Source organism: Sinohyriopsis cumingii, chromosome 13, assembly GCF_028554795.1.
Source record: "Sinohyriopsis cumingii isolate HCF-2022 chromosome 13, ASM2855479v2, whole genome shotgun sequence".
In the NCBI taxonomy this organism is placed as follows: Eukaryota; Metazoa; Mollusca; class Bivalvia; order Unionida; family Unionidae; genus Sinohyriopsis; species Sinohyriopsis cumingii.
This window is the reverse complement of record NC_142973.1, coordinates 43,082,130-43,096,505: the sequence shown is the minus strand read 5'-3', so window position 1 is coordinate 43,096,505 and position 14,376 is coordinate 43,082,130. Positions and strand designations below refer to the sequence as shown.

Below are 14,376 nucleotides of genomic sequence, written 5' to 3'. Positions count from 1 at the left end.
TTGCACAGTAGGATAGAAGAAAGAAGTAAAAGCAAATACAGTCAGTGAATACATTATATATATATATATATATATATATATATATATATATATATATATATATATATATATATATATATATATATATATATGTGTGTGTGTGTATGTATGTGTGTGTGTGTGTGTGTGTAATTATCATGAATAATAAATATAGTCCATGATGGACTAAAAAGAATGGAATAAAGTGACTTCTTTCATCTGCCAAAACAGTGTGAAGTGATATGGAAATTGTGAAACGTAAGCACACTGAGTCACTTAAATGGCTGTTTTACTAAACCTCTGAACCAAGTAATAAAAAAAAAAGAAATAGCCATTTTTAAAAACATTACAACTTTTCCTGGTTTAGTGAGCAAAACTGTAATATGACTGATTTTGAAAAAAAAGCAACAAACATAAAACTTAGCTATTTTTAAAAAAGGTGTGAGGTACTGAGATACAAGACTTGTTATTTTCACAGGAGAAAATATGGAATAAAAATGATTATTTTTACTAGAAATCAGCCTGTACACCTCCAAAGAGTAATAATCTGCACTTAACAAATGCATGTAACTTCACTAATTTCTTCAAACTTTATGTGTGAATTTTCAACAGGAATCTTGTAAACTGAAACGGAATTGCACATGTAAAGAATCATAAAATTGATGAAAAGCATGAAAATAAAATACAAAACTGAAACTGTTTACACTGCATTAACAGAAAAAAGACACAACAGCTAATATTGTAGAAAAGCATTAAATGGCAAAAGATGGGGAGTAAAGACATCAAATCAAGAAAAAATCAAGTGTTTAAAAGCTATGCTAATACAACTATGAAGAAATGGTAAATCATTATTATTTATGGAACACTTTTATAAATTAGAAATAACAGTATAGAAGCAAAACGAAGATATGTAAAACAATCACAAGATGATTATATTTGACTATACACTTACATCCCTGTTGATAGCTCTCAAAGCAGTTGGAGCCAAAAACATCCCTGCCACATTGTGTTCCTTAAGTATCCTGAAATACACTCCAGGATCTGGGGTTCCCACTGGCTTCCCCTACAAGAAAAAGACCATGTATTAAATTCTCCAAAAACTTCAGTGACCCAGACAGGGTCATCGGGAAAGGGATTGCATGGCGAGGTTTGAGTGATGTGGATCATAGACATGCAACACATCATATATGGTGTAAATTGGCCAAACCTATTAAATTATTGGCCACGGTATGGTGAGCAGCTATGGTCAATGATTCTAGCAATCCTTGCCATCACCTCCCAAGCATGGCTATTGCTGGGTGTCTCCATCAAAATGTGTCAATGAGGCCAATGCAACACTGAATAAGGAGCAACGGCCTTCCAAACCAGCTCCTACATAGCAGGGAGTGCATTTTGACCACCTTATAAAACAGAGTAGTGGATATATGAACGGCTGCTATATTCTTGTAGAGGTCAACGATAGCATAAATGATGTGGTCTAAAAAGGACAAAGTCCCTAGAGGTGACAAAATCACTCAAATTGGCAGAAATTATAAAAAGAATTTATAAAACCTGCAGCTGAATGATTAATCCACATAATAAATCCAAAACAAACATTGAATGAGTCAATTAGAACACAAAAATTGCTTGGATTGTAGTAGGATAAACTGTACGATGTAATCTAGTATCCAGCAAAACAGCAAAGGAAAAAACTAGTGACAACTGGCGGTGCCAAGGGGAGGTAATGGGCAAAGGATATTGCCCTTTGTTTAGGAAATTGACACAATAAGACCATTTCCATCTTTTAGTAGGGCTGGATTCGCAAGGTAGCAGGCTAATATTCCTAATGTAATGTGATTGGGAAATACAGTCAAAGGAGAAAAAATACTTTGTACATCTTTGCATTACAGAGTAAAACTCATAACTACAATATAATTCTTCAATAAATACCTAATTGAGAACTATTACAATCAGTTTACTTCTCCTTGTTATAGTCAGTTGGAGATCAAATGTTCAGTTTTCTCTATTGCTTTTGTTACCGTAAAGTTGTGTACTAAAGTGATTCATTGAATGGAAAGCTTGAATAATGATGATAAACATATTGCAATTTAAAATTATTCAATCCTGATTTCACTACTTTCATTCATAATTATTTTATATTCTATTGTTATTTGTCTGAGTTCACTCATACAAGTGTAAAATATAGTCTACAAACAAATTAAAACAATAAATACTATTTGAAATGAACAAGGTAAGTAAAAAATGCACAGTAATCATTATTTCTACCATTGTTCCTTATCTTTCAGACCCGACTAGTAAAGTAATACTATAAACTGCTTTTTGTTTTTGTTGTGGATCAATTTTCTTCATGTGCCACTTCTATATTTAGCTACCCTCATTCCAATATTTGGATTTGCACTAAAGACTGTGCTATAACTTGATCAGAAAAAAAGACAGAAATAATACAAATGATGGCCAACATGGAATGTCAAATTTTTTGGAAAGAAAAGACAATTAAAGGTTTCTTTTGACACTATGGTGATGGATATAAGGACTAAGTAAAAATCAGTTTGTCTTCATTTTTCTTTTCATTAAAGGAGGAGCTCAACGGAGAACACATATGAAATATGTAAATGTCTTTGATGGTTAAAAAAGGTTCTTCTGTAAAAAAAAAACAACACTTTTCATGACAGCACTGTTATTTTTGGAGGTCTTAAAGATGCTTAAGTCTGGGAAAATGTGAAGTTTCTGATGAGCATATGCCCATTTAGTAACAAAATTACAGGTTAATTTCACAGCATTACACAATACATATGTATATAATTTTCAGTGGAAATATATTCATTGTGGTATAACTGTAACAAAATAATGTTACAAATACTTAAATTTATCGCTAATTTCAAGGGCCAAATTCAGCCTTTATCCAATGCTGTCCTATATATTTGACGATATAATCATAAACAATGTAACAACTCTTGTCGCAATGCAATCATTAAACATGTCTGGGAAAGTTCTTGTCGGTAACAAGTTCTTTATTTATAACATTGGCTATTTCAATAAATGTCAGCATGCCATATGTTTAGCTGAACTGGAAACAGAGATGTTTAATCAACCAGTAAATAGAACTATTCAGCAAACATCTTGTTGATTAGGGAATAAAGATCATTATATGAATGATAAATTAGTCATGCCATCTGAACACAAACTATGCCCACAGAGCAAAAGTGTTCCAAAACTTCCGTTACATCACCAAATTATTCTGACAATAATTTAGGGTATCCCCATTTAGTTTTTATGGTGACCTAGTATATATGGTAACAGTCACAACATTTTGCATTCCATTTTCAGTATATGCATAAGATTTATATCCCTTTGCATGGGGGTGGGTGACTAACAAAGATATAACTATCCCCTAAATAAAATAATATGCAAATACATGTACACTGTTATCTTGGCTCTGGTGTAGGTTTCAGGTAATTACCTCAAAAAGAACAGTGGTGTTGCCATTCAACAGAGGGCCATAGCAAATGTAGGAGTGCCCTACAACCCAGCCCAAATCAGAGGCTGCCCACCATACCTGAAAATACACAGCAAACATTTATTCAACAGATTCTGCAGTCTCAAAAAGGTCAGTATCATTATTATCATGATTACCATTATTAGTATCATTATTATCATCCTCATCTTCATCAGTATCACTATTACCATCATCTCTATTATCAGAAAACACATCATCAAAATCTGAGCCATAGTTTCACTTCACATGTTGTTCAACTTGTCAGTGATCACTAGCAGGTTAGACACTGGAAAAGACATGCATAAATTGTATGTATTAAGCATTCTGAACAAGTAATATTTAACCCTATTATAATGACTTTTGGGTATCTGGGAAATTATGGAGTTAAAAACAAAATGCACACTAATGAGGTTTTAATATCAATTTTCACTTGGACAGATTATGTAAATTTAATATGATTGCACAGTTTAACACCAGATAATAGAAAACTGATTTTCCTTAATTTACATGGTAAGATTTATGTTGATTCACACCAAATTAGTTAAAACATCGTGTTTAAAAACAGGATTAACCATTAGCCAGAGGACAAACATTGTAGCAATATCATTCTTATTGGGAGAAAAGGCATTGGTTGACCAGGCCTTCAAATCTGTGACTGGGAAGAAGAAAGTCAGGAGCTTGGTGTTCCGCCTCATTGCAAGATCTCAAATGATGGCTGAGGGGTGAAAGGACCATGGCTAGCAAAAAAGAAAGTCAGGAGCTTGGTGTTCCGTCTCATTGCAAGATCTCAACTGATGGCTGAGGGGTGAAAGGACCATGCTGCATGGATCAGCTGATTCCATCAGGACTGTGAGTCTACTAGAAACTAAAGTCTACCTGGGTGTGGCAGATTTGGATGTTGATTTGTTCTGCAGAATTAGTTCTTCCTTGACTCCCTAAGTAGCTGATGACAGTCTTGCAAATTGGGAAGAAAATGAGTGCCCGTTTCAGATAACAATCACCTACTGCAATCAAAAGGCATGCATGCTGGTCTTCTTTCCAACAGACTCATATACAAGGTGTTCCCTTAAATGGGTTAAACCCCCATTCAATAGGAATGGAGGGCATGGGCACATCAACTAGTCCTGCTGTTCTGCACAGATCATCATCATTTCCAGCAGTTGATTCTGCAGCGAAATGCCCACCATGAACCAGGAAAGTCCTCCCATTTTCTAGGTTGCAACCTCACACAGTCTAAAACTTTCATCGTTGGATCTGGTAAGCAAAGTTTTGGCTACCAGTGTGATAGAAGAATGATCTGTAAGGCTCTTGTGAACTTGCAGCAATGGGTTTAAGGGGTTCTCAGCTGCAGTGAAAAGACCAATGAGGCAAAGAATTCTCTTGGCAACATTCAACTCTCCACAAAAGAGGTGGATACCACCATGAAGCTGATCCCCATAGGACCATCTAGGCGGAGACAAACTCAAAAGACAAGGGAGTTGCATACCCCATACACAGTTGAATGGAGAAATGGGAAGGAATGATATAGGATTTGTCCCTGTTGACAAAGAATTGGATATGAAGCAAACAAATAAAAAGAATTTTATGTCTTGCTAGAAATGGGGGGGATGTTCACCATGTGGTTTTCACCCATAAGGTCTCCATCCTGACCAGCATTGGGAATATCATCTCAGTATATCCATCATGTACCTTTGGTGACTGAAGGCAATGGTTGAATGAGTTTTGATCTTTACAAGACCTGAAGTATGATCCTGGTGGAAAGTGTTGTAAAGTAGCTTGACCACCATTTTTCTAGATTGTTGAAGCAAGGTCTCTCTGCACTGTTATACTAAGAAAGTTCAACACTGACAAGACAAAATTTTCTACAAGAAGGCAGCTTGAGTCACATTTTTCCTTCAATGACAGAATATACATCACTACATTACTGGTCCAGCTGGTTGTTGTAGGGTTTAACACAATTTTTCAGCACAAGATAGGCTATACATGGCGGCCAGTATCAATGGTGGAGGAAGAACCCAGGAAAACCATGGAAAGAACCACAGACCCACGAGAAGCTACTGGCAAGCTTTCTCACATACCCACACTGGCCAAACCTGAGACTCGAACCCTCATAGACAGAGGTGAGATGGCAGTGATCTGTAACAGTGAGCGCTTTAGACCACTTGGCCACTCGAGGCCCCTGGTCCAGCTGGGCTGTGATAACAACTCTATTAGCCTGATAGGTTCTGCAATAATATAGTCTGGGGCTTTTTTTTTTTAAACAGTATTTATTTAAGAGAACATCTCATATATCATTTATAAGAATACAATATCTGGGGATTCAGCAGAATGCTGGCAGATTGTTAAAATCTGCCCTCCCCCATTAAAGAGAAAGTTTAATAAACAATAATTGTGTACTGCACTAAAGTAGATAAGTCAAATATATACATATATATACACACATATATACACACACACACACACACACACACACACACACACACACACACACACACACACACACATATATATATATATATATATATATATATATATATATATATATATATATATATATATATATATATATATATATATACACACATCATCCATTCAAGTATATTTAATTATTTCTGACATCATATATACAAGTAAGAAGATTGTATACATGTGTGGTTGTGATCTGTGCATTAATTAGAAAAACGTTTTGATAATTTTATGAAGGTTTGCAATGCCATCAAAATCTGTGTTTTAATTTCATCATAGGATTGCCAGATAATAATGTCTTAATTGGAAGCTGATTTGGTAATGTGATGAGAACAACACGTCTGTTGAAACTGAACTGAAACACTATAACACTTACATATAACAGGTGCTTCCAAATTGGAAGGGTCTTAAAAGGGCACTCAGATTAGAATGTGATGTGCGCGTGATTTGGATTTTTAATGTAGCCTGAACAATTTTTCAGTCACGTCGCTACGATGTCTACAGTGTGGCAGCTTATAGTGATGTCTAGTACTGGGGCATCATGCTGCAGACATGTGACATCATGTCCCACCCAATCACATTATCCTGACTCCAGGCCAACCAGTCCTAACACTAACCTCATAATGCTGAGCATCTAGCAAGGCAGCTGTTAGTACCATTTTTTTAAGACTCTGGTATGACTCGGCCTGGATTGGAACCCATAACCTCCAGCTTTACAGCATTCTAATTTACAGTATTTATAAAGGTCTAACAATGCAGATTTTATACAATTTGCTTTCTACTACTGAACAGCAGTAATTATTCATCGAATAAAAAATATATTTTAAAAATATTGTATATAAAGTTACATATTTTATGTACCAATTTTGGAATATTAACGAAACTGAGTACAATGACAATGAGTGTAAAATAAATTAGGATTTTACAATTTATATATAATGAAGACTGAAATCCATACAATGATTTAATCTATGTATTTATACAATATTTTCATCAATGCCTAATTTGTGAATGTGGCTTGGATCCTATTTTCTTCACAGATTGATCAATATTTATTGGATCTTTAAATATGTGGATTATGGCAACTACAAATTTAACGAAAGCTGGTACCACATCAATAAAAGTGTGTTCACATTTTATGTTCTACAACCTCCTGTGGTTTCATTCCATAGATATTCCACATGGACCACTTCAAGACCACTGCATGTCCACCACTTGGCCGCACTACAGCCTACAAAAATGAGATCACAGAGAATTATGTCTTGCCTGCAAACCGAACATTAATGTAACCCCTGTATAAACATTTGCACAAACTCTCAGTGTTTTTATTTCATCATGCACAATATATTTGTGCTAATTTGTAAAACACCATGACATAAAATCAACAGTATGCACAAAATATAAGGTATCATTTTGCAAGCCCTATCATTCTTATTTCATTAAACATGCCCTATATTTAGAAAAATGTACACCTTTTTTCAAATTTTCCTCCTTAATTTTCAGTGTTAAAATTACCCTGATCACTTACATAGAAATTTAGCATTGATGAAGAAAATGCTGTCCTACTAATGCTGCTAAAGTGGAAAAGTGATACCCATGTCTCAGTGTATGTTGTAATAAATGTGTTTGTGTGTGTGATTTGGATTTTTAACGAAGCATTAACAATTTTTCAGTCATACTGCTACAATGTCTGCAGTGTGGCAGTTTATAGTGATGTCTAGCACCGGAGCATCATACCACATACATATAGCATGATGTCCCGCCCAGTCAGATTATTCTGACACCTGGTCGACCAGTACTAACACTAACCATTTAATGCTGAGCGCCAAATGAGGCAGCTGTTAGTACCATTTTTATAAGTCTTTGGTATGACTCGGCCAGGGATCGAACCCATGACTTCCCACATCTGAGGTGGACGCTCTAACCACTAGGCCACTGGAAAAGTTTGTAAAAAATGAAATAATACAAAAATACCTGTCAGAAATAGTAATTTTGCCCCATAAAATTAAATGGCCAGTCCCTTACACTTCACATGCATTTAGAATTTTTGTGTACTTTTATATTCAATCTCATACCTGGCCATTACTGATTAAGGACAAAACAAGTGGTTCATATTTAAGTGTAAATTCAGTGTTTTCTTTTTTGTTGTTTGCTTGTTTTAAATAGAAGCTGCTGCTATCTGGAATTTAACTGTCCACACCTGGGTGGATTAAATTAATTGTCCATAGATTATTTTAACTGTCCATACCTTAGTGGATTACTTTAATTCTCCATACCCCTGGGGATTACTCTAATTGTCCATACCTCAGTGGATTACTTTAATTCTCCATACCTCAGTGGATTACCTTAACTGTCCATACTTCAGCTGATTACATTAATTGTCCATACTTCAGTGGATTAATTTAACTGTGCATACCTCCATGGATTACTTTAATTGTCCATACCTCAGTGGATTAATTTAATTGTCCATACCTCAGTGGATTAATTTAACTGTCCATATTTAGTGGATTAATTTAATTGTGCATACCTCCATGGATTACTTTAACTGCCCATACTTCACTGGATTACTTTTCATGTTAAAACAGTGGGATAAATTTACACTGTTCAAGAGAAGCTCAACAAGGTGGGCCTATCATCAAGTCAGTGTGTATGTTTTCTAAATGTACAAAATATACAAAACTTTTAAAACTAATTTCTATTGTACATATATATGATCAAAATAAAAATCACTTATTTGATAAAATGGTATTTGATTGTCACTCATGACGTATGTTGTGCTTTCCACTGGTGGGTCTTCATTTATTGGCTGTTCAAATATCAATCAGTAATGCTGATGAGCATGGTCAGTTAACAGCAGTCATTGTGCCATATTCATTTTTATGTTGGATCATGCGTGTGTCATGCTGGAATTTCACATGAATGGTTTAGGAAATGAATTATCTTACCTTCCATGATTTTGGAATATCAAAGCCAGAAATATGATGCAAGTCCATAAATTAGAGACTTCAACCATCCGGTGGAGTTTTATTGCCAAAACAGTGGGGATCTAGGATAGTGATAAAATCAATGTGCCCAGCCAAAGAATCATATTTCTCTTGTCAGACTTTGGTTGAACAACAAGTTAGAACTAATGTTACTGTTCATTACAAGTTCTTGGTTATGATGAACTTGTTATTTTACTTTAATGTGCGAAATAGTATGCATTTGATAGGGACTATTTCTAACCGTATTATGACTCATTGCATCATCAGTACGCTGTACTCTCGCTCAATTCACATCGAAATTCACTTGCCCATTTTGTTCAGTTCTACTTAATCATAGGTATGAATATATAAGTAAGATTAAAAGTAAAAACGCACACCATGAACATTGAGAGGACAACTTAATTCTGTCTAAATTTTGTGTGCAGATGGCTTTTTCCATGCAGTTTTAACAGATGACTCAGTTACCGCCATGGCTAACCCAGAGAAGGTCAAACATCGATTGGCTAACTAAGGTCATGTAATATGAATAGGACTTATAAATATGAGTTCGGACAGTGTACTGTCAGATAGCTGTCAGAGCAGCAAAGTATGAACATCTAAGTAGAAAAGAATTTCAGCCATGTATTCTAAAACCATAACCTATATATTTTTACACAACCGATATTAACTTTGGCACTTTAAAATAAAAAAAACTGGATCAAATTGTTATTAGAAGTTTTAAATAGATTTATTACATGATTGCTATCGAATTGAAATGCTTTATAATTATTATATAATTCTTTATAAAGCGGCTGCTATCTCTGACTACACTGCTCAAGTACACTAGTACTAAAATTATTTTTTTATTGAGATCACGCTACCATGTCAGAATGTATCACAGTCACTTTAATAAATTTAGCTGTTAATATATACACAAGAATTTAACAATAGAAGTAATTTCACCATAATACGGTGTATTATAACATTGTTTTTTGGCATTTAGACAATTAAGTCTTATCTATATTATCAAAAGCCAATAGTGTTGTGACGGACACTGTATTTATGTAAAGTCACTATGCCATATTGAGAAGCATGTTCTATCTCACCTTTATTATTTATAAAAAGCATGGTCTTTTCGATAAATAACACACTGGGTGTTACAATATTTCATCTGCTCTCTAACCTTGGGTTGACCTGTGGTTCCAGAAGTATACAGGATGTAGACTGGGTCTGTGGCAGATACTGGAACACAGTCTGTCATCTTGGAACCTGACATCTCCAGGGTATAGTCATAATCAAGACCCCTTTTCAATGGGGCAATCTCAAACTGTGGATATAAATGAGGGAAAATGAGTAGACTCATTCTTTATTAGAAATGACGCTAGTAGAATACTGTAAATCAATACATTTTAGCGTGATCATTTAATGTTGTTGTTGTTGTTGTTGTTGTTGTGTTTTAACGCCATTTTTCAACACATGATAGGCTATACATGGCGGCCAGTATTAATGGTGGAGGAAGAACCCGGGAAAACCCCGGAAAGAACCACCGACCCACGAGAAGCTACTGGCAAGCTTTCTCACATACCCACATTGGCTGAATCCGAGACTCGAACCGGCGCAGACAGAGGTGAGATGGCAGTGATCCGTAACGGAGAGCGCTTTAGACCACTCGGCCACTCGGGGCCCCGATCATTTAATGCAAAATCAGAAAATTAGGCATATTTAAAATTAAACATTTTTCGTTGGCTTTTGGTGAAAATCTTTAAATGAAAACTACATGTCAATAAGATCATCCAATCAGGAAGAGCAGAGATAACAAGATTTTCAAAATGGCTACCATGGTGGCTATACCGGACATCAGATCGGCACCATTTTCATTTAGGACCAACTAGATATATTAAGATGTCTTTCAGTGAAAACCACATGTATATATGACCATCAGCTCAAGAGAAGTAATAATAAAAATATTTCCAAGATGGGTGCCACAGTGGCAATACTGGGCTTCAGATTAGCACCATGTTTATTCAGGACAAAGGGGCCCCGAGTGGCCAAGTGGTATACAGAACTCACAGTTACGGATCACTGCCATCTCACCTATGTCTGCATGGGTTAGAGTCTCGGGCTCAGCCAATGTGGTTATGTGGGAAAGCTTGCTGGTAATTTCTTGTGAGTCAGTGGTTCTTTCTGGAGTTTTCCCAGGTTCTTTGTCCACAGTTTATACTGGCTGCTATGTATAGCCTATCTTGTGCTGAAAAATGATGTTTGTGTGTGTGTGATTTGGATTTTTAATGTAGCTTTAAAACAAAAAGAGTCATATTGCTACAATGGCTGCAGTGTGGCAGTTTATAGTGATGTCTAGCACTGAGGCATCATGCTGCAGACATGTAACATGATTTCCCACCCAGTCACATAATCCTGACACCAGGTCGACCAGTCCTAACACTAACCTCTTAATGCTGAGCGCCAAGTGAGGCAGCTGTTAGTACCATTTTTATAAGTCTTTGGTATGACTCAGCCAGGGATCAAACCTATGACCTCCCACATCCAAGGTGGATGCTCTAACCACTAGGCCACCAGAGCAGTCCTGAAAAATGATATTAAACCATATAACAATTCAGGATGAACTAGAAATCTTATAAAAAAGGCTTTTAGTGATAATCCATTCAAAACAAGTGCAATAACAAGATTTTTAAAATGACAGCCATGGTGGCCACACTTAATATCCAATTGGTACCATTTTCATTTAGGAACAACTAGACAAATAATAAGTCTTTTAGTGAAAATGCCATGTTGACATGACTTTCCAGTTAGGAGGACTAGCAATAACATTTTCAAGATGCCCACTGTAGTAGCCATATTGGATGTCTGAACAGCACCATTTTCAATTAACACCAACTAGACCATGGGGTGAATAAAGTTTCAATGGAATCCTTCAATTAGCTTTGGAGGAGTAGCAATAACAAACTTATGCTAATGGATAAATGAACAATGGAAAATAAACTATCCCCTATACTCTTCTGGTCTATGATCAGTAGAGCTAATAAATTGCAAGTTCAATTTTTCATATGCTGGATAATATTGTTAAAACAGCAACAGTAGGTATCACTAGAAATGGCTTCGCATCTAACCAGAAATCTTAGAATGTGCAAGGGAGGTAATCAAGTAAAAAGTTAGACTTCAAGTCCTTGAACTTCTATGTAACATAGAGGTATGATTATTCAGTGAATGAGAGAAAGAGAAAAGATCTCTAACTGCAAACATTTTCATGGATTAAAACCACAAACAATTTATAATTTATATATTCTTGTGTTTCAATAATGAAACAGAAAGCATGAGGGTATATTAATATTTTAAGAAAGTCCTTTAAATTAGGATGATCTCTCACACTTTGCTAGCACTAGTTAATTAGAGAAAACCACACTTTATCTATGGCATTCATCAACTTAAATGGAACTGTTGTCCATTACTGTAACCAGTATTATAATACCTGCTAACTGAAGCTGGAAAATGGCCATATAAGAGCAGGTGGGATTTCTAGAGTAGGCTAACTCAGATTGATTAATAATTACATATAAAGCAAGAAAAACATTTAAAAAATTGGATTTGTAATAAAAATCACATTCATTTTAGAGAAATAACATTAAAAAATATTTTATGACAATCATTTAAAATAATTATGAATTATCATCAATACGTTTTCACATATCTCTTAATGAGATTCTGGCCATAATTAGCAAATGGCCACTCATCTGGGATCCATTCAACAATGGGACCACTTTAAATGGTCAAGTGTGTTAATATTCAGTTATCAGTCTTCTTTTAATCACATTCTGTTGCAAAAGAACTTTCACACTATGCATTTGAAATTAGCTATCCCCAATGCTTGGCTCTGTTTTTGCGTGAAGACCATTTTTCTTCTTTCATTTACAGTGACCGTGACATGTGACTTCCATATCAAAAGGCATCCTTTCTGCCACAATTGCAGGTCATAAACAAATTGGTCAGGTTTGAGTTCCTGAACTAACCTTTGATCTTTCAACTCTAAAGTTGGGTTCTTCTTTACCAAGTGCAAGCTATCCACAAAGTCTGATAATTCTAGATGATGGAGAACTCAAGTAATTGTGTAGAAACCATGTTTCTTCTTTCAGTCTGAGTAACAATGACCTTCAACCTTTCAAGCCCAATGTTGAAAAGGTTTTTTCTTTCCTTAAATGCAAACCATCACAAAGTTTGGTAACTGCAGATGGTGGACCAGTCAAGTTGTTGTGCATAAACCATATTTCCTCTGTCAGTCACAGTGACCTCGATGTTTGAAATTTGACGTTGAAATCAATAGAGTTCTTCTTCATTCCGAGTGCCATCCATCCACAAATTTGGGTAACTGTAGATGGAGGAAAAGTCAAGTTACTGTGCAGAAAAGAAAAAGGTAATAGACAGACAACATTATAACTTAATATATGCTACATTTTGGCAAATGTACAAAAAAATCTCACCCAAGAAAGAGCAAGAAAAGAAAACATGTACAGCATCATTGCATCCAACTGGGAGCTTGCCACAATTTCTGAATCGGACTCTGCCGCTAGCAAACATGTCATTGAGATCAAAGAGCATTACATGCAGCAGTCATCATGTGGTGAACTTGTGAAAGTGGCAACTCTGATTCATCTATGATTTCCTGCAACAATCTGATCAGCAGGTTGATGATTTTCTGCCAAAGCTGGTTTGCTTTTTGCTGCATCCACACACACAAAGACAAGGTGGCACATAACACAATGCATCTCCATCATATATGGCAATTGGATTTTGAGACAGTTTGCAGAACCTCCACATTTCGTTATTATAACAGAAGCAGTCAGAGTTCATACTATACATTTTCTGCACAAAAATTCTGTTTGAATCCAAGTACATGAATACTAATAAATGCAAGGTTATGCTTGATACATCAGCAGATGTGAGGTTTATACATTTTCTAAAAAAAATATTCAGTTCACCTTACTTCAAGAATGATACACTATATTAAATCTGTTGGATAAATCCGTAGACTTGTCCAACATTATCCTGATGGCTAGACAGTCAAACACTATCTTGACAGCTAAACTGTCCAACATTATCCTGACAGCTAAACTGTCCAACACCATCCCAACAGCTAGACTGTCCATCAATTCTGAGAGAGTGTTTTCCCCCAATTCAGTTAGAAATCACGTATATAAATTCAGCTGCTGCATTATTTTCTTTGTACACTTTTAAACCGAAATCTGTCAATGGGCAAATTTTCTTTTTCTCTGTAAACAATATTCCTGACTAGTGTAGTCACGGCCTCATCTGCTTTTTCCAGAACTTTTCACACCAGCAAAGTGATCACCCTTGAAAGCCTGCATGTGATCATTATGTGAAATGTGCTCTTGTAGGCCAGATTTTCAGAAATTCATCAAT

General features: G+C 35.6%; 1 protein-coding gene across 2 annotated transcripts in view; it reads right to left on the bottom strand.

The window, feature by feature from the left end:
• Positions 1 to 14,376, bottom strand: part of LOC149785304 (acyl-CoA synthetase short-chain family member 3, mitochondrial-like) — an 88,278-nt gene that overhangs the window by 52,259 nt on the left and 21,643 nt on the right. For both annotated transcript variants that reach the window (XR_016425382.1, XM_089979196.1), the window contains exons 5-8: positions 10,127 to 10,270; positions 7,131 to 7,211; positions 3,479 to 3,574; positions 971 to 1,081 (exon numbers count right to left, since the gene is read on the bottom strand). Coding sequence is in view for 1 of the 2 variants with exons in the window: in XM_089979196.1 (XP_089835322.1) it covers positions 971 to 1,081; positions 3,479 to 3,574; positions 7,131 to 7,211; positions 10,127 to 10,270 (432 nt within the window). In the remaining variant the exon portion in view is untranslated. The remainder of the gene's footprint in view (positions 1 to 970; positions 1,082 to 3,478; positions 3,575 to 7,130; positions 7,212 to 10,126; positions 10,271 to 14,376) is intronic.